Genomic DNA, 19,790 nt, shown 5'->3' with positions numbered 1-19,790 from the left:
CCGCCTCTGTCTTTTCCTCTTTCCAGTGCCCAGTTTTCGTCCACTCTTCTTCGCGGCCGGTAGATTTCTTCCCTCTTCAGACCGAGACAGCTTGTCGCTGCTGAGATTTTTCCTGCTGCTGTTGCTGCTGCCACTCTCGCCGCCACCGCCACTGGGCTCATTTGCCCCGACCCCTTCCCACTGCCCCGACCCCAACCCCACACAAGGTAACAAACCGACGAGGGAGCGAGTGAGGCCTCGTCGGGCCTCGGCCTCTCCCGAGTTGAAGCGGAGGCCTGAGGCCCAGCAGCCAGCCGCGCTGGAGGGCCCGGGTCCTAGCCAGAGTGTTAGGGGCGCGGTCTCTTCTCCCACCTAGAGTTGAGCCCGGAACGGCCTCGGACCGGGTTGGACTAATCCTGGGCACCCAATGGGTGGGGTAGGGGCGCGGGAGGCGTCTTAGAGACGCCCTGGCCCTTCGGTGCGGAGCGTGTTTGCGGGTGTGGGGCTCCGGCTCCGCTGGCCTCCGCTCCGTTCGTGTTTCGGTTTCCCTGGAAGCTGTTTGAATTTCGAGGTCTGAAATAATAGAGCAAGTTGTGGCGGGCTTTGAGGTACTGGTCACTGAGGGAGAACAGCCTGGCTCGCTCTAACCTCTTTGGAGCCCTTCCAGACTCTGGGCTGTAGTTGGACGAGAACTGTGAGACAGACGGGTCCTCGGAAACCCGTTGTGTTTGCTAAGAAAGCGGGAAAGAATTCTCTCCTATCTTATTTTCAGAAGAACGAGCGGGATTTGGTGAACGACACGTTTCTTTAGAATTCCTAAGGAAAATATCTGTGCTGTTTCTTTTACTGAAGAAAAACCATCAGCAATATTTAAGCGACTGGATGAAAGATTTTTGCTCTGGAGAAGAGTTTCTAAACACACTCGTATTAATTGGATAGCTCTTGTGGAGAGAATTAATTGCGTAGTTAATCTAAAAGCCATTTATATTTGGTTTGGGAAGTATTTTTTAGCGCTCAAAAAAATAAAGTCTCGCCTCTTTTAACAGTTTGGTACTTTTTCCCCCTTTTCTTTTGGTGACTATATAACAACCCTGTTAACTGAGCCTGTGTGTCTTCCCTGTTAACAAGAGTTTAAAGAAAATTAGAAAGTCTCCTTTTCCCTCTTACCTTTGGTTTTCTGTTACTATATGGAGTTTTTCTGATATGTTTATAATCTTGAGCGTCTGTTGCCTTGGAGTTTGTGGTTTGGCTCACAACTTTTCTCTGAACTGAAAGTAAAGGTAACACAGATAAATTAAGCTACAATGAATTATAATGGGTTGGGAGCAAAATTGGTAAGGGTTAATTCAGACAGAGAAAAATTATTTTTTATGGTTTGTTTTTTGGTTTTGTTTTTATGGCCTTACTCTTTTCATTTTCCCCAGATGTCAGAGGATCTAGCAAAGCAGCTGGCAAGCTACAAAGCTCAACTCCAACAAGTTGAAGCTGCTCTCTCTGGAAATGGAGAAAATGAAGATTTGCTAAAATTAAAGAAAGATTTACAGGTAAGTAAGAGGGGACACTTATGGTTATGTTGCTTGAAAAGAATATTTCTGTGTTTTACAAATGATTTATTGCCTAGAATCTGTAGGTATCCAGAACACTCTTTGGAGGGAGTGTTTCTCTCCACATACACACTTCTTGTATGTACATGTGGGTATGCACATAGGCATACATGGCTTCCAGGAGTAGGATTGCTTCCTCAGTTTGTGTACATCAAAATGATTGAAACATTGTTTTTTGTTACGTCAATTTTGTACGCTCATAAAAAGTTTTAAAAGCGAGTTAGTTTTAGAAGTCAATCTCAAACTTTCTAGAGAAAGAGGTACATATAACTTTACAATGGCTAGCACTTCTATTTTTAAAGATCTGGAAAAGCAAATTTTGTCCAAAGGGTAACTAAATTTAAAGGGGAAAAATATAACCTAATTAAAATTCTTTTTAATGACACAAGATTCTTTGAAAATGAAATTGAGGGGTGAGAGAGAGAGTGTGCATGAGCAGGAGTGTGCAAAAGAGACTGTGTGTGCATGTATATAATAAAGCTAGCTCTAGTGCCTTGTATTGAAAACACATTATAAAAATACCTAAAGAGGTAACCTGTTTTCTGCGTAAACATTACGTAATGTTTGAACTTAAGGCTAGGTTTAACATGTAGTTGTTGACCCTTTTTAACAACTTGAAATTAAACCAAACCTATGGGAAAGGAGATTTTTAATTTGTTTTTGTCATTGGAGCATTCAGTAAGTATTAAACCTGTTTTTTAGAACTTGCTCTGGGGTTTCAAGAAAAACATAAAACCATAATTATAGTAAATATTTGTATTTTCTCAGAACACTAGGTTGATTAGTAAAAACACCCTATATAATATTCGTAAATATGTGTGACTTTTCATCTTAAGAGATTTGTGAACTTAAAATTCTGAACTGGAATTTTGAAAAGTTTTAAAAGGTGTTTTGATTAGATGGTCTGTCTTCACTGATTCAAAACAAAACTTGAATCATCTTCATTCTATCTAAGTAATTCTTTCCTTCCCTTTATATCATTCTCTTGCCCATTTAAACTGTTACTATTTTAGGGATATTAGAATGGCAGACAAATGAAGCTTATTTGAAATGGGCCCAGATTCAAGATTCTGAAAGAGCTTACCTGGGCAAAATTAAGATGAGTTAATATTTTCAGGTTCAAATTCTAGATTTAGAATAGACTTGCATGAGGTTTCAATAGTATGTTATTTTGTAAAAAAAATACAGAAACTTCAATATGTATAAGTCAGGCCAGTGGATTTCAGGGTCCTGATCAATAAGAAAGAGATATTTGGGGAGTGGTTTTTCCCGCTCTCAGGCCAACTTTCTGCTTGCCTCACAGAGAAATCCTGGCATGCCCCCATCCATCTTTTTTTCTTTTACTAACTTAAAAAAGAGTCCTTTTTTTCTTTGAAGGAAATAAAGCATTGTACGCCAAAGTTGTGTGTGTTGTTTCCTGGGCACTTGGAGAAGGGGTATATGTGGAACTGATGGAAGGGGGTAGTTGGAGCTGAAGACTGAAAGCATTATTATAAGGTGGTTTTTTTAAAATTTTTTATTTCTAGAATAAGTTCTCAGAGTCTGGGCAGAATTGTCTTAGGACGTGGTCTGTAGTGGAAGTACTATAGGGAGAGAGACCATTTTGGCAGGCATTGTAGTGATCATGTAAGTGGCTTACTTAGGGTTCAGTTAATAATGACCTGAGGGTTGGTTATTTATCTGTAAAACATCTTTTTTTCTATAACCATTTAGAAAAGCATTGTCCAATAGAACTTTCTGTGGTGATGGAAATGTTCTATATGTGCTGTGCAGTGTTATAGTCACTAGCCACATGTGGCTGTTGAAGATTTGAAATAGGACTAGGAATGGCTGAAGAATTGAATTTTTAATTTTGCCTTATTAAATAGCTATATGTCGCTACCATATTGGATGGCACAGATTTAGAAGCTTAAGTCCTAACACTTCAGATAGCAATAATACAGAATTTTTTTTGATCACAGATTCTTTTCCTCTTATTCTATCATGGGAAAAAATGATTTTGATTACTAGATAATCTTCTGTTTTGAACTGAAAACAAAGATGAAAGACATCATTTGAAATTAGATAAAATTCAGGAGTTCCTGTGTTGGCTCAGTGGAAATGAATCTGACTAGTATCCATGAGGACACAGGTTCGATTCCTGGCCTCTATGAGTGGGTTAAGGATCTGGTGTTGCTGTGTTAAGGATCCGGTGGCTACAGCTCCTATTCAACCCCTAGCCTGGGAGACTTCATATGCTGCAGATGTGGCCCTAAAAAAAAAAAAGACAAAAAAATTAGATAAAATTCTGAAAAGTATGTGGCGACCTGCTTCCATCTAGTAATTGCTGTCTCCATTGACATAGTTACAGCGCTATTTTGTCATAGGTTTTAAAAACAAAAATCATTTTTCTTCTCAGCTTTCTGGGATATACTTTGTGCCATGATATTCTGCCTTTTATATTTGCTGAAAAGTCTGTTCAGACTGATGACTAAGTTTGTGGCCCACATTTTTTTTTTGTTTGTTCCTTTTATGGAATATCCTGATTACTCTAGTTAAAAATTTGTTTGCCTTTTCATTTATGACAAAATGCTCTTTCTGCATTTTTCTTCAGTGACTTTCATTTTGCCAGCAAGGCTTTCAACTTACTTCTTTATGTACTATCTTTCATACAGAATAAAGTTACTCAGCAGGCAGCAAATTAATCTACTGAAGTCTTAATTGCCTTTCTTTTTCATTTTAAAGAAGTGGGTTTAGGGAGTTCCTGTCATGGCTCAGCAGAAATGAATCTTACTAGCATCCAAGAGGAAGCAGGTTCGATCCCTGGCCTCACTCAGTGGGTTAAGGAGCTGTGGTGTAGGTCATAGACACAGCTCGGATCTGGTGTAGCTGTGACTGTGGTGTAGGCTGGAGGCTACAGCTCCGATTCGACCTAGCCTGGGAACCTCCATGTGCCATGGGTGTGGCCCTAAAAAGAAAAAAAAAAAAGAAAGAAAAAAGTCGGTTTAGTAAAATGCAGCCTAGCTAGTTGACTAGCTCCCCAGACAGTCTTTGATAATCACAAAAATAGTCAATTTATTAGGCTGTTTTGCTGAATAAACTGGTTCTAAAGGAGGCAGGGGTCAAGTCACTTGTCTCATATATTACAGTGGCTCTCTGCATCCCCGAAACGCCTTCCTTCAGTAAGCAGAGTGCTTGAGTGCACCCCCTTTGACCTGCTGATATGTAGATCACAACATCTGATGCTTCCTGGAATTGCCGATTACTGTAACTGCTGCCCATCTGTCAATGAAGGAGCAGTTTCAGAACTCAGACTTGGGGGAGGAAAAGTAATTAATGGTATGTACCTTTAAGAACTCCCTCATACATAAAATAGTTTCTCTAATACTTTGGTGCATTTGCGCAAATGAAGAAAAAAAACATTTAGAAGGGTCTTTATAGTTGGGTTGGGAGGGGTATGTAAAACATGGCAAAGTGAAAAGACAGCTGGGGTGAATGCTCTGGATTTTTTTTTAATGGGTCATTTCACTTCACGGCTCTGGAAATTACAACATGCACAGCTTTTCAGGACCTTTTCTTTGGTAAAAATGTATTTCTTTATGAAAACATAATGAGAAGATGTTTTGTCCAAAGAGAAGTAGAGTTCTAAATCTGAGACCTACAACACCCGCAGACTTTATGCTTTAAATGTTAAATGATCCCTAGTTCCATTAAGTAAATTGAATTATTTAATGACAGGAATTGTGTGGGCTCTTGAGTGGCTTATTGGATTACTCTCCTGGCCCTAAAAGTGGTTAATTGAAAAGAAGCCTGGATAATTTACTCTCCTTCTTTGTGTAGTACATGATCTGTTTATTTGGAAGTTCTTTGCTTTATTTGCAAAGGATTGTCTAATTAAAAGGTATTTGAATGGCTGTTTTGCATCTGATAAAAGCTTCATTAAAGATACTAATCTAATGAATTTTTAAATCTGAGTCTTCAAGTTTTTTATTAATAAAATTTTTTTATTCATAAAACTGATCTTTTTCCAAGGGCTTTAATGTTCCTTTTTCTTTTTCTTTTCCTAATAGAAGGCTTGTTTATTACAAAGGGGTTTTTTTTTTGTTTGTTCGCTTTTTGTTTTTAGGGGGGTTTTTTGTTTTTGTTTTTTGTTTTTTTTTTTTGGCCAAAGCATGGAGCGGCTTGATGTGGGATCTCAGTTCCCAGAACAGGTATTAAACCCAGGCCACAGCAGTGAAAATGCTGAGTCCTAACCACGAGGCCAGCAGGGAATGCTTCCCCCCTCCTCTTTTTAAGGCTCAAATATTAGGTTTTCAGAAATAGCCAGGAAGATTTAGAATCTTTAGGAGAGAAGAAATATTTAACTTTCTTGGCTATTGAACCAGAACTACTATTATAAAAACCTCAATCAGAGCCAGAAGAATCTCAGTACAGAGTATAACTTTACTAATTTTTCTCCCAAAGCATAGACATTTAAGGTATTTTATATGCAACAGTGGAATAACAGGTATGCGGGTTCTTAAATCAGATAGATGATACATGATAGGGGTCTTCATCAGAATAAAATGGTAGCAGAATCTTACTGATTTGTTCTATTTCCTTTTACCAACCCTGCCGAACATCTTTTGAAGCCAATAAATGTAAGCCTGAGTTAGAAAATAGATTTGCCACAGACAGGTATTGCCTGCCTGTGTATGTTTCGTTTATTTTACTTTTTCCTTTTAAATGAAGCTGTGCTAATGTACATAACACATTATTAGGTACTAGGATATTTAAAATCTAATTTGGTAATTTGCTTATCCAGATGGGGTAAGTTTTATAATAAATGAATAGGAAGACTATACTGTTTTTTATAATACATGCCTATAGTATTTTAGTAAAAATATGTATGTGCAGGGACATTTTTATTACTAATCAGGTTGCTTCAAGGTTTTTTTTGGTCGGGGGGTGGGCATCTGTTGGCTAGGTGGTTAATATTACTGCCAAGTAATGCCCTATAAAAAGCACAGTTCAATGAAATGTATGACAATGATATGAGACAAAAGTAATCTTGAACCTACAGTTGATGATTTCTCATCTTTAGAGAGATCTCTGCAGCTAAAATAGGTGTTTAAAAATAATGTACAGTATAAATTCAAGTCTACCCTATATTTCTGGTAAGTGTTTGATGTTAATTAAATTGAAAGGCATCTGGGTTTAAATCCCAACACCACTGTATAAAATGCTCTATTTCAGTTTCTACATGGGGATGATAACAGTGTGTACATCATAGTGTTGTTATGAACTTCAAATACATATGTGCAGAGTATTTACTGAGTACTACGTGGTATGAGAGCTGTTACCAAAAATTAAAAGAATTTGCTTATTGAAAGTAGGTGACAATGTGAATTATAAAAATAATGTTAATGACTTTTGTTTTTCCTTTTTAGGAAGTTATAGAATTAACCAAAGACCTTCTGTCAACTCAACCTTCTGAAACTCTTGCAAGTTCAGACAGTTTTGCTTCTACTCAGCCCACACATTCGTGGAAAGTAGGAGACAAGTGTATGGCAATCTGGAGTGAAGATGGACAGTAAGTGTAGAAAAAACTCTAACTATAACATGAAATAATAAAATACCATGGTAAGATGATTTTATTCAGCTTGAACTACCCTATTTTAATCTTTCTGTATAGCCAATATGACTTAAAGAGCCAGTTTGATTCCTGGGTGGTTACCAGTAATACAGTTTAGTTTTTAGCTTTACCTTAATTAAGTCTTAGCATAGAAAAATGGCTTGAATCCTAGAGGAAATAAACATGAAAGTAGAGGAAGATGAAAGCAGAGTTTTAAAAAAGAGTCTAAATTGTTTTTTCATTGAATTGAAAATTGAGTGAGGTTGGCTGTCCTAGACTTCAGTGAAGCACATACACTGAAACTATTCCTGTAAGAAGTAACTTTTTTTTTTCTTTTGTCTTTTTGTCTTTTAGGGCCTCACCCACAGCATATGGAGATTCCCAGGCTAGGGGTCGAGTTGGAGCTGTAGCCTCTGGCCCACACCACAGCCACAGCAACGAGGGATCTGAGCCACGTCTGTGACCTACACCACAGCTCACAGCAAGGCCAGGGATGGAACCTGCGTCCTCATGGATGCTAGTCAGGTTCATTAACCACTGAGGCATGACGGGAACTCTTTTCCAGTTTGTGTAAGGAGTATCTTTAAGAGATGGACCAACGCACATTTAGTAGGACATGTAAGATACTTTCCTGGCAATATTTTGATTAGGATTTCCTTTTTTGATAGCAGATGGCTAACTCCGGCCACTCTTTTGTATTATCTTTGCCAAAAGGACATTTGATTATAGCTAGTTTTGTTTTAAACACATTTAATAGTTGAATCACTGCAGTATAAGTCTTGTAGGCTGAGTACCAAACCTTTACTCACCTGCTTACAGCCATGATATCTTTACAGGTGTTATGAAGCGGAGATTGAGGAGATAGATGAAGAAAACGGCACCGCTGCAATCACCTTTGCTGGCTATGGCAATGCTGAAGTGACTCCACTGTTGAACCTCAAGCCTGTAGAAGAAGGAAGGAAGGCAAAGGAGGACAGTGGCAGCAAACCCATGTCAAAGTAAGTGATTTTTTTTTTTTTTTTTTTAAAAGTAAGTGATTTTTGACTTTAGCTTTCTTCTTATCCTTTTTTGGCTGCCCCGCAGCGTATGTAATTCTGGGCCAGGGGTCAGATCTGACCTTTCTACTTTTAGTCTTTGAAATTTGTATAAAAACCATACCTGGAGTTCTCACTGTGGTGCAGTGAGATAATGATCCAGCTTGTCTCTGGAGGTGCCAGTTCAGTCCCCAGCCCAGCACCAGCATTGCTGCAGCTGTGGCATAGGTTGCAGCACCTGCTCAGATTCAATCCCTAGCCCTTGTATTCAGTCCCTGGCCTGGGAACTTCCATATGCTGCAGGAACTTGTATATGCTGCATTGCAGCTGAAAAAGAATCAGTCAGTCAGTCATTCTTTGCCTATGTATCTGTGACACAGACATAGAAATAGACTAACAAAAAACCCACACTTCATAGTGGTGATTATATGATACAGAGAAGTCTGGATCATACTGCCTTATCTTTAAAGACCCTTTCTTCATCCTTCTTTTGGCAATAAGTCAATATTAACTGAGCAGAAATTATTGAGAGTGCCTTAGACTCTGATCCTATTTAGAGTAAGTGTTTTTAGAAAATCCCCCTTTTTTGTGTGTGTGTAAGAATTGTTAGCTCTTGGTTGCCCTTTGTGCTGCTGTGCTCTTCCGATATAGAATAGTTATATCTGCATTGAATCTCTTCATAACGCTTTTTCCACATGTAGCATATCATACTAACTGCCCATTTAGAAACTGATAAAAGTTTAGTTAGCTTTTAATGTTGAAACTCATTTCTCAAACACAACTGCAAAAGCTTTGTAAATAGCAAATAAAAAGTCATAGTCGAAATATTTGATTTAAATGGATAATAGATTACTACAGTTATGTTCAGAAGCTTCCAAGGATGCTGTATGTTTCAAATAACATTTATTCCTTAGTAGTCTTGACTGATTGGCATTGATGTCAGTGCTTTTATTCATGGAGGGAAGAGTGTGTAAGTTTATTGGGTTTGGGGACATAAAGGGGAGGGGTGTTGAACTGCTAAATATTTTTGAGGAATTCACCTTCTAAATTTTAAGAGTTGACATTTAACCTGTTCTGTCTACACAGAAAAGAAATGATTGCCCAGCAGCGTGAATATAAAAAGAAGAAAGCTTTGAAAAAAGCACAGAGAATAAAAGAACTTGAGCAGGAAAGAGAAGACCAGAAGGTGAAATGGCAACAGTTCAACAATAGAGCCTATTCTAAAAATAAAAAAGGCCAGGTTAGTAAATCCTTTCATCATACTTTTGCAGATTTTTTTTGCAAAGTGCAACTGTCATTAACATAACTTTAAAATGAAAAAAAAAGGTTCACAGATTTAAAAAAATTACCTGCATCTCAAATTCAGAATCCTCATCAGTCTTCATTTTGAGTTTATATCAGGAATCACAACAAGATCTAGATTGTTTTTTTTTATTTTTTATTTTAATTTTTTTTTTGTCTTTTTGCTATTTCTTTGGGCCGCTCCCGAGGCATATGGAGGTTCCCAGGCTAGGGGTTGAATCGGAGCTGTAGTCACCGGCCTACGCCAGAGCCACAGCAACGCAGGATCTGAGCCGCATCTGCAACCTACACCTCAGCTCACGGCAACGCCGGATCATTAACCCACCGAGCAAAGGCAGGGACCAAACCTGCAACCTCATTGTTCCTAGTCGGATTCATTAACCACTGCGCCACGACGGGAACGCCAAGATTGTTTTTTTTTTAATAAACTAAAATTTGAAAAATTATTTGCTGTCTTACGTACCACTTAGAGTGTGTTGAATCCTACCTGCTTTGTTAACATGCCTTATTTTGGGTATCACTGCTAGAGTTTATAAGCACTCAGGCTCCCTTGGTGTACTTTTCCTTATAGGTATATTTTGGAATTTTAATTTTTTCCAAGACTAATCAAGAATGATTTCTATTTCATTTTCCCTAGGTAAAGAGGAGTATTTTTGCTTCACCTGAGAGTGTAACTGGCAAAGTTGGAGTTGGAACATGTGGAATTGCTGATAAACCTATGACACAATATCAAGATACCTCCAAATACAATGTTAGGCATTTGATGCCTCAATAATCAGAAAAACTGTTGGATTTCATCTCTGCAGGGCTTTACATTTACCTTTTTATCCTTATATTTTTCTAAAGGTAAATTATTTGTTAGATGAGTAAGGAAGATACCATTGTCGTCATTATTTGACTTCAATAGAATGAAACTTGAAGAAATTGTATTTGATAACTGCTATTCATTTAAACTTTTTTCATTACTACTACCACAGTTTCCTGGAAGTTTCTTGGATAAAGCAACTTTTCTAGGTAGATGCTGCGTAAATACAGCACTTAGATGAATTATTGATCTTCCTAATATCAGGCCCCCACTTAGTGGATGACATTTACTTTTTGTAAAGTCCTAACTGGGAATTTTCAGATGCTTTGACCTTGCCACATACTCTAGCAATTCACTGGGACATCAAGGCAGAACACCAACCTGCTGAAGTGAATTTCTGTTAATTTTTTTATATTCAGCATAAACCTAGCTCTTGCCCATTTAAGCCTAAAGTAGTAGTAATGGCAAAGTTTGTTTTGATGTTTTTCTTGATAACTTGTTTCCTAAGCCTATTAGGCCGTCTCTAAAATTGACCCAGCTCTTTATTTTTCATTGAATTTTAGTTTTATGTAACAAACCATGTTTAGGACCAGCTACCTGTTCTAATGTTTTTGGTTTGGTTTTTGGGTTTTTTTGTTTGTATGTTTGCTTTTCTCCTGTGTTGATTTTCACTTATGATAGTGGTACCATTTTTTGGATGTGTAATGTTTATATGAGAAAACAAAAAGCTGATGTATAGCCCTGTATACAGTGTAGATACTATTTTTGTAAAAAAAGAAAACAAAAAAACCCAAGGCTAAATTAATGAACAAGAGTACTGAGTGTTTCATCATTAAATTTTTTCTGTATTTCTTGTGCATTAATCTGGCCATAATTTCCCTGTATATTATGTTCATGTAGCTGAGTTTGTAATTTTTGTTAACTAGATCAGGTTGTCAGCATTTGTTGGTTATAAGTGAACATCACAATTTTCCCCAGTTGAGTTTAAGCCAAATATGTGCATAGAAAAGGGTATTCCTGCTAATGGAAGATGGAGATTTTTAGGATGTGTTAATTCAGTTTTTGTATGTTTAACTTTTATTAAATAAAGTGTTTTTAAAATCTCCAGGGTGTGTTAACAAAAAGGTGAAGGCTTAGCTGCCATCACTGATACAGTGATTAAGCGTACATCATTTCCACAGAAAAGATTATTGAGCATGTGATAAAGGTTTTGATAAATCCTTATGTACTCATATTGGACATAAGAAATGGGATCCTAAAAGACAAACCAGTTTTATTTTAAGGGTTGCCACTTGTATACAGGTGTTTGTAAATTTTTGGTAGAAGGGGGAGGTAACATTTTCATTTCATGAATTTTAAATTTTTTGTAAATTGAAACTTACAGGAGGACAGTGATTAGAGAACTTCTCATGTCATCCCTCTATCTCTCTCCAACTGTTTTTCCCCCCTGTAATTTATGGCCAGGGTAGAGAATATAGGACAAAATGGAAGGTGAAGTGTTTTTCAATACAAGTCACAAATAACAGTAGAAAAAGGGCTACTTAGCCTGAAAAACTTTTAAATAAAATATACTGATATTCTTCTTACTAGTATAACAAACTATATAAGTCAGTAGTATCCTTAAAGGATTACAAGGGAAGCTATTAAACAGGACTGAAAAGAAATTTGATGTATTCTGTGACTACACAAAATAGTTTTTGATGAGATTACCTTGCTCTGTTACCTTTTCTGCACATTAATTTCCCTGGAGGGCTTTGCAGTAGGAGAGAAAAGGAGGAAAAAAGTGACTATGTGGTAGAAAATATTTCTCAAAAATAGGCGTATTGAATGAAATCAAGAGCCTTTGTATCAAAGACCTAGGTGTGGCCCTTTGAAAAGTTCTGTTGTCAGGATGATAGAGTCTCTAGACTAAAGTTAAAGATGAGGAATCCAGGGGAGTCATGGGTGGTAGTGTGATGCTTAAGCTGAGAAGATGCTTATTGAGAAGCATACCATTGGTACTTTACAAATGCAGGTGGCCGAGCTCTCAGTATGCGAAAATCAAATATGATGCTTGGTCTTAAGAAACTGTGTTACAAAATTTAGAGTTTCCCCTCTGTCAAGAAAGGAGACTTGAAGCTCTGAAACTGACAGACTGAACCGTACTCAATGGCCCACACGTTGCTATGGTTGCATCTGTCTTCTCAAAACTTGTTGACTTTGTTATTGACCATTGCAAGGAAAGAACAGTCCTAACACCCCAAAACAAGTAAATAATTTTAATAATCACAGATTGAAAAATTTTAATTAACATCAAGAAAGGCCATATATTGGAAGAGCAAGGACTCTGGAGCCAAACTGCTCTGAATCTTGGCTCCCTCCTTATCTCTGTGCAAAACTCTTTGCATCTCTTTCCTCAGCTATGGCATGAAATTCATACTTGTTTCATTAGGTTTTAAGGATGAGTCAGTATGTATAAAGTGTTCAGTAGAGTACCTGGCATATTGTAAGCACTATAGGTAAGTGTTTGCTACTACCGTGCAGATGTAATGATGAATATCTGATCTTTTTTCCTTATCTTGAAAAACAATTCACATTATAATGGAAATATTACCCAATTGCTTTTGATTTGAGGCTCCTAATTATAAGTACTACTGAAGTGTTACCCATTACCAAAGTTGTAAGACATACTAAGTATATGCTGGTTAAAGTTTTAAATTTTTGTGTTGGAATATTTTAGGGTTTGTTTCTTAATGGGAAGGGGGTACAGGTCATAAAATAACCCCTAATTCTTATTTATTTTTTGGTTTTGTCTTTTTAGGGCCGCACCTATGGCATATGTAAGTTCCAGGCCAGGGGTCAAATCGGAGCTGCAGCTGCTGACCTATACCACAGCCACAGCAACTCGATCCGAGCCACGTCTGCGACCTACACTGCAGCTTGTGGCCACTCTGGATCTTTTAACCCACTAAGCAAGGCCAGGGATTGAACCCTCATCCTCATGGATAGTAGTCAGATTCTTAACCTACCAAGCTGCAGTGGGAACTCCACCAATTCTTATTTAAAATTGAAGAGGAATTCTTGGATCTGGGTCCTACCCCAGACCTATCTAGGACAAAGATATGTCTTTTTTTTTTGACAAATGTGGTTGATTCTGATGTACATCCCTGACTGAACACCGTGTTTTAGGTTAGATGTGAAAATGGTTTGATTTTTGAAATGAAGTAAAAATTTCCTTAATTGGCAATTTTCTGAGCCCAATTATGAAGACTTAGGCTTCTACCCAAAATGAAATACATCTATTTATTGTAAGAGCTCATTTTTTTAAGTGCTTATTTTTTCCTAACAAAGAGTGTGTGTGCATGTATGTGTGTGTTTACATTGTAATGGAATTTTGATGCTAAGTGTGTCTGCCTTTAAAATATCAAGGGAAAACCATCAGGTAACAAAGGAAAATCATAGTTTTGTAAGTTGTGTGTGTCTATAGATTGTGATCATATAAGGTGAAAAATATCACTTGCAAAGTAAGCCAAAAAATATTTTTAAAGCTTTGATTTGGCTTTTTGCCTCAACTTGGTATTAACTGAAATATAAAAGAAGGAAGAAAATCTGTAAAAACCCACAAGGTTTTGCATTTGTTAAAATATTTATAGAGAGCTCAATAAACATGTTGAATTGTATTAAGTACTTGTATTATACTATGAAATAACCAATTAGTATAAATGGTAATTTACAAGTTCAACAGTAAATGTAAACATTCTTTATATCTAGGATTTTTGAGTTGCAAGTTAAACTGGAGCGGAAGAGTGTAGCAGGCAAAATAACAGGTAATACCATTGTTTAAACAAAACCCAAGTTCATTCCCTTAGACTATGGTTTTTTAAAAAAGCGTGTATCTTTTGTGTATGATGTTCTTAAGAAACATCTCAAGAGGTTCAGAAACCAATATTGACATGTTAATTTGTTTTTGACCTAGCCAAAAGTAAGTAGTAAAAAAACCAGATAAAGGTATTTTCTGTGAGAGTCTTCACTCACCTTTTCTGCCTTTCAGCTTACGTATATAAAGGTTCTTTTGTGGCCTTGAGTGGGGTAAAGCAGATCTGAGAATAATGCTGGGCTTGTGATAGTTGATAGCTGAACTAACTAAAAAATACCAAATTTGGTATTAAGTTATCTTTTAGTTCCCAGGAAATAAAAACTGTTTACTTCCATCAAGCAACTTACCAGCTCATTTTTACAAAATGAGTATGGACTTAAATTGTTAAAATTGTAATGTTTCCCCGGTTACTTGTTTTTAAGAGCACAGCTAAAGAAGCCATGGTTATGCTCATTAGAGGAAAAGGTTTGCTTTTTGTTTGAAGAGCTACTTTCAACTTGGGGCCCCCAAATCATGGTTATTATTTTGCTGGCTCATGATTTTCCTTTCTTGGTGAAACTGATATGCTTTTTTCCCCCCCTTCAAGCCCTGTACTTACTTTAGCAAGATGCAGTGAATTTCTGACCAGAGAAACAAAGAATTCAGGCTTGGAGGAAACCCTTGACTCTGTATCCTGAGAAAACTAGAGTTGAAGCCTGAGATCCGCAGCTAGGCTAGTCTTTAATAGATGGTAATTGTCCAGTTGTTCATTGCTCAGAAGTATGCAGGAAAGAGGAGTAAGTATCCCTTTGGTTCTTTTGCCCAGAGTTTTTCTCCCCAAAAACACCGTCAGGTTTAGTTGACCTAGCTTCCAGAGTGTGATGAAGTTGCTAATTTAGAAACAATTACTTAAGTTTATATTTTTTAATGTACATTTTAGATATTTTATGGCTTTTGTTAATGTTTTTATAATGTTATTCTGTGCCCTGGTGTGAAAATCTAAAATATTCCAATTATTGTCCTACTTACAAAGATTTTAAAAGCATTCCTTTTAAAAGCAAAGAGCTAAGAACTTCAGGAAATAGAAAATACTCCAAAATTATAGAAAGTTGTCAGTACTTTTAAAGAGCTTCATTGAAGCTATTTCCCCTGATAATTTATTACTGCATAGAAAGGTAGAAAAACTGAAGCTGTCAGCTAGTACATTTATTTTAACTGCACTGATTATTTAAAATAATTAGATGTATTCCACAAGAAAACCAGTTTTCAGTTAGATCTGGTACGTAGGCCAGTAAGATTTTTTTTCTTGGTAAGGCCAGCACTAAAATATTAACTAGGCCACTCAATTATTATGCAGCAATTGCTCTCAGTGTATAACATACTTAAGCTCAGGTCCTTTCCTTTAAGAAAGATCAGGTAATCACTAAAACCGGTGATATATGAATCTTTATAAAGCCTTTATTTAAAAATTTCTATAGGATGTCAAAATTGACTTCTTAACAATATATATAACCTGCCACAGAATTTTTGTGAAAATGAACCATTTTATTAATAGAAGTCTGAGTCAGGGTAACTAAAATTCAAGATTAAGGACGAAGAGATTAGAAGGTTGCATTCATCAGAGAAAGTACAGAAGTAACACCTCTTAATTTCCTTTTGGTGCTAAAAGCGCCTAGATTGTGGGGGTGGGGTGGATATATATTCTTATCTTTCAAGATAGAGGTAGTATTTATATCAACTTTTCAGGAGAAAACAGTCTTCATGAAGAAATTTAGTAACTTGCCCAGGGTTCTTAGCAGATGTTAGAACTGCTATTTAAATGTGATGAAAACCCTTGTTTTTCCCCTATTACGCTATTTTTGGAAGGGAGTATGGAATTTTTGAAGAGATGATATAAGAAAAAAGAAAAAGGGCAGCTAGTTGCTTCTTCAAGTGGAAGAAAAACTGAAAAAACTTCCAAGAAGGTAAACAGTTTTCTCTTGAGAAATGACCCAGGAAGCAGTGTGGCCTTAGGTTAGTGTTACCTCAGCAATCCTCACCTTCCAGGGTCATTGATATGGCCCTGGAAAAGGCATTTCTGACAGAATTTCTCACCCCTGTTCTAATAGTCACAGTAACTTCATCAGAATCTTTGGTAATATAAATATGCACATATACAGGATTTACCTGTACCTATTAATGTATCAGTCAGACATTTTACATAAGGGGCACAGTTAATTCAGGTTAATGGGGACTAAATTTTTTTTTCCTTTGCTGTTTAGGGCCATACCCACGGCATATGGAGGTTCCCAGGCTAGGGGTCAAATCAGAGCCGCAGCTGCCAGCCTACATCACAGCAATGCTGGATCCAGGCCGCATCTTCGACCTATACCACAGCTCATGGCAACACCGGATCCTTAACCCACTGAGTGAGGCCAGGAATCGAACCTGCAACCTCTTGGTTCCTAGTCAGGATTCATTTCCACTGTGCCACGACAGGAACTCCAAATGGCGACTAAATTTTCAATTTGAGAAATAACATAGCTAAAGGGACTCTCTAAAATGTTATCTGGAGAATAATTTCGGGTGCATTAAATCACCTATATGTGACAAAGGCTTCCAAGCCCACCATCCTGTACATACACAACAAAATGGCAGCACTTCAAGTTCACCTGAATAAAGTCTGAAACTCCAGCCCTAGGCAAGTGATGCAAATGAATGCCCTGGGAATAACAAAATTACATGGAATTCTTAGTCAAGAAGGTATCTATTTACAGGCTAGGAAGTGGCAATGATTTAAGCTGCCATTAATTCGGACCACTGAAGTAGTATCAACAGACATTTTATAAGATAGCTGGACCTCAAGGTATGGATGCTCACTGATACTTTTTCCTTCATAGAGAAGGGTGGTACAAAAAGCACTCAGGTATTTTTCATTCACAATTTTTATTTCTTGCAGTTAACTTTTTGTATCTTCAAAGTCGATTTGTCTTTTAAAAAATTAATACTTCTTACTCATCATACAATCCATTCCCCTCCCCCAAGGAAAACAAATCCAGGGAAGGAGTAATTTAGGGGGGAGTTGAAATAAGTACTATAGGTTTGTGACAAAGGCTTCCCAGCCCACCATCCTGTACATACACAACAAAATGGCAGCACCTCAAGTTCACCTGAATAAAGTCCCAAATTCCAGCCCTAGACAAGTGATGCAAATGAATGCCCTGGGAACAACAAAATGGAAATTCTGTCATTGGCTTCCATTTACTTTCCAAGGTACTTAGCAGTCTTCAAACTGTCTCCCTTGGGAAAACAAATATATAGGGCAACATTTTGACCTGGCCAGGAGTAATTATAAATGAAACCAGAAATAATTTACCTGGGCCGCAGAAATGAATTTATCATGTTTTTCATTAAGTCCCCAGCACCTGAAGTAACAAGTTCTAATAATGGGCTTCTAAAGGCATGCAGTTTTTCACACATCTATTTCAAAGAATTTCTTCCACTCATACATACCACAATCAAGGATAAAATATTTTTGGAGGCACAGGAAGAGCACAAGGACAAGTAAATATATGATGAGGCCTTGTGTATGACCAAGATGGTTCACTTCATATATAGAAGCAGTGAGAGCTGTTAAAGTGCTACTTACAAAGGATAGTCTAACATTACACACACAACTCATCTGCACTGCTAAATATGGTTGTCTTTATTTCCTTTTTCCTTGCCCAGCCCTATCTAAACAAAATAAAACTACAGGACTGAAATTAACAACCCATTAAAATCAGCAATAAGTTATGAAAATCATAAAGCTTTTTTTTTCTTTTTTAAGTAATTAAGGGTAGTTAAATTATTTAAAGTATACAAAGTCCAAAGAGCCAAGGTAAGGTTTCCAAGGCTTCCCAGGGTCGGGGAAAGGGCCAGGGGAGAACCTTGGAGTTTGAAAGACAAAGGGAACACATGACATCAAAGTGCAGGCTAGAAATTTCACTTAAAAGAAAATAACATTTCTGAAAATATTGACAAGAGCGACAATAGCACCTGCACAGTGGGATTGTGAGGAAGTAGAGAGACTGCCTGTAGGAAAACGGAAGCAAATCTTCACATAAATTGAGACAAGTGCCAAACTTAACTATGTTAACTATGATAGTGTGTCTACTATAGATGGTTAAAAGATGGTAAAAGGTAATGATTCTAAAACAAAACAAAAACAGCATTGACCTTTTTTCTACTTAGCCCAGACCTCATTCATTTTGTGCACTATAAAGAGTGAGGTGTGAGGTGTTTTATCATTATCAAATGCTGCATCAAAATAGATGATTTTTTTTTCCCATGTGTTTTTCACTATAAAAGACGTCTATTATGGACAAGCTTTAAAAAGATGTCATTTTGGTTTTTAACACATACAAACAGTTATCAAAATCTGAAAATAAAAATGCTGCCGTGGCTCAGACCTTGGCCTGCTAATCTGCGTGGACAACTCTTCTGGCTCACGCAGACACAGAGGCACGTGGAGCTTTTTCCTTCTGGCCCCTCAATCCAAACTCAGGCCCTGCGTGGTAGAGGCTGTCATGCACATGGACTGCCCCATGCTGCCCATGGGCCTAAGGGCGGCTGACTGTTGAGCTGGAGGTTGGGTTGCCCTAGTGCTAACAATGCAGGATAAGGTTAGCTTGCTTAGCATGGAATCCAACAGAAAGCTGAGCTGCATATGATGATCCCTTTTAAAAGGCTTCATGGGAGTCTCTCCTTTTGCAGAGCATGAAATGAGGTGTTTTTTTGTTTTGTTTTTTGTTTTAAGAATTGATCATCCACAGGCTTCATGATAAGCTGTCCCAGGCTGAGTTTTAATAGCTCTTTAGCTATCCAAGGTTAATGCCTGATTATCTTGTCTTGTCATTACTATAGGTTTGATATTTGTTTGTTTTTAGGACCAAAAAACTTAGAAGGGTTCATAATCCCATCCTTAAATGTGTCTACTCAATCAATGTAGTATGAGCAACCCAGAAAAGAAAAAGAGGATGGAATTTCCAATGTCCTCTTTCAAATCAACTTAAATCAAGAAAATTTCACACAAGTTTTCTGCTGCCATTAGAAATTGTGATTTTCAAATATGAATATTATGAATATTTGTTCTGCTGGGGAGGCTCTGCCCCACTTTTTGCTAAGTATTTGCTTAAATAGAGGTCTTCTGACCCTTTTGTTCAAGTATAGTTTTGTTTAGTTTTAAAGAGGAGACTGCAACATGAACCCAATTTAAGAGATTGTTTGGATTGAATTGGCCCAGTGAGTATTTTGCCCTGCACTGTTATGTCATGCTGGGTTCTAGGAAGTGAACGAAAGTTTGACACTGGCACTGGAGTAACCCTCGTCACTCCCAATACTCTGCAGGCTGCTGTGGTCATCAATGTCACTGATGCTGGTGGTACTGATATTGTCCACTTCTCCATGGGAGAACTCTGTGCTTTCAACATCCACTTCAATCTCCTCTGCCAAATGGAAAAAAGGAAGAACATTAGTAATCTGGTATATGTGCACTTTCAAGAACAGGGCATGAAAATAATTGTAATACAAGCTATTAACTGTGATCTCTGAAGAACAGAGGAATCAAAGGTGAAGTGACACAGGGATTTTGCAAAGGGAAATGTCTGGTATACAGTGG

The 19,790-nt window shown here is 37.4% G+C and overlaps 2 protein-coding genes and 1 long non-coding RNA gene across 7 annotated transcripts in view; 2 read left to right on the top strand and 1 right to left on the bottom strand.

Moving 5' to 3' along the window:
* Positions 1 to 8: 8 nt before the first annotated feature.
* Positions 9 to 13,976, top strand: SMNDC1 (survival motor neuron domain containing 1). Of its 2 annotated transcripts, XM_005671451.4 has the most exons (7): positions 32 to 206; positions 1,404 to 1,523; positions 4,712 to 4,901; positions 6,992 to 7,134; positions 8,013 to 8,174; positions 9,297 to 9,450; positions 10,150 to 13,976. In XM_005671451.4, exons 3-7 carry the CDS (start codon positions 4,899 to 4,901, stop codon positions 10,285 to 10,287), a joined length of 600 nt encoding a protein of 199 aa, XP_005671508.1. In that variant the 5' UTR covers positions 32 to 206; positions 1,404 to 1,523; positions 4,712 to 4,898; the 3' UTR covers positions 10,288 to 13,976.
* An 89-nt stretch (positions 13,977 to 14,065) lies between these two features.
* Positions 14,066 to 17,882, top strand: LOC146397055 (uncharacterized). The gene is made up of 2 exons (XR_014826230.1): positions 14,066 to 14,123; positions 14,760 to 17,882. It is a non-coding gene; the product is annotated as an uncharacterized LOC146397055 (long non-coding RNA).
* The window catches only part of MXI1 (MAX interactor 1, dimerization protein), a 78,989-nt gene continuing 76,259 nt past the window's right edge, over positions 17,061 to 19,790 (bottom strand). For all 4 annotated transcript variants that reach the window (XM_003133181.7, XM_084994270.1, XM_021073198.2 and 1 more), the window contains one exon: positions 17,061 to 19,617. In XM_003133181.7, coding sequence (XP_003133229.5) covers positions 19,454 to 19,617 — 164 coding nt within the window. In that variant the 3' untranslated portion in view covers positions 17,061 to 19,453. The remainder of the gene's footprint in view (positions 19,618 to 19,790) is intronic.

The sequence above is a fragment of the Sus scrofa genome, chromosome 14, assembly GCF_054392235.1.
Source record: "Sus scrofa isolate SSC_HxYL_T2T_F1_AM1 chromosome 14, Sscrofa_HxYL_maternal_Yorkshire_Landrace_v2.0, whole genome shotgun sequence".
Lineage (NCBI taxonomy): Eukaryota > Metazoa > Chordata > Mammalia > Artiodactyla > Suidae > Sus > Sus scrofa.
The sequence above is the reverse complement of the archived record's forward strand: the minus strand, read 5'-3'. Positions and strand labels throughout refer to the sequence as shown.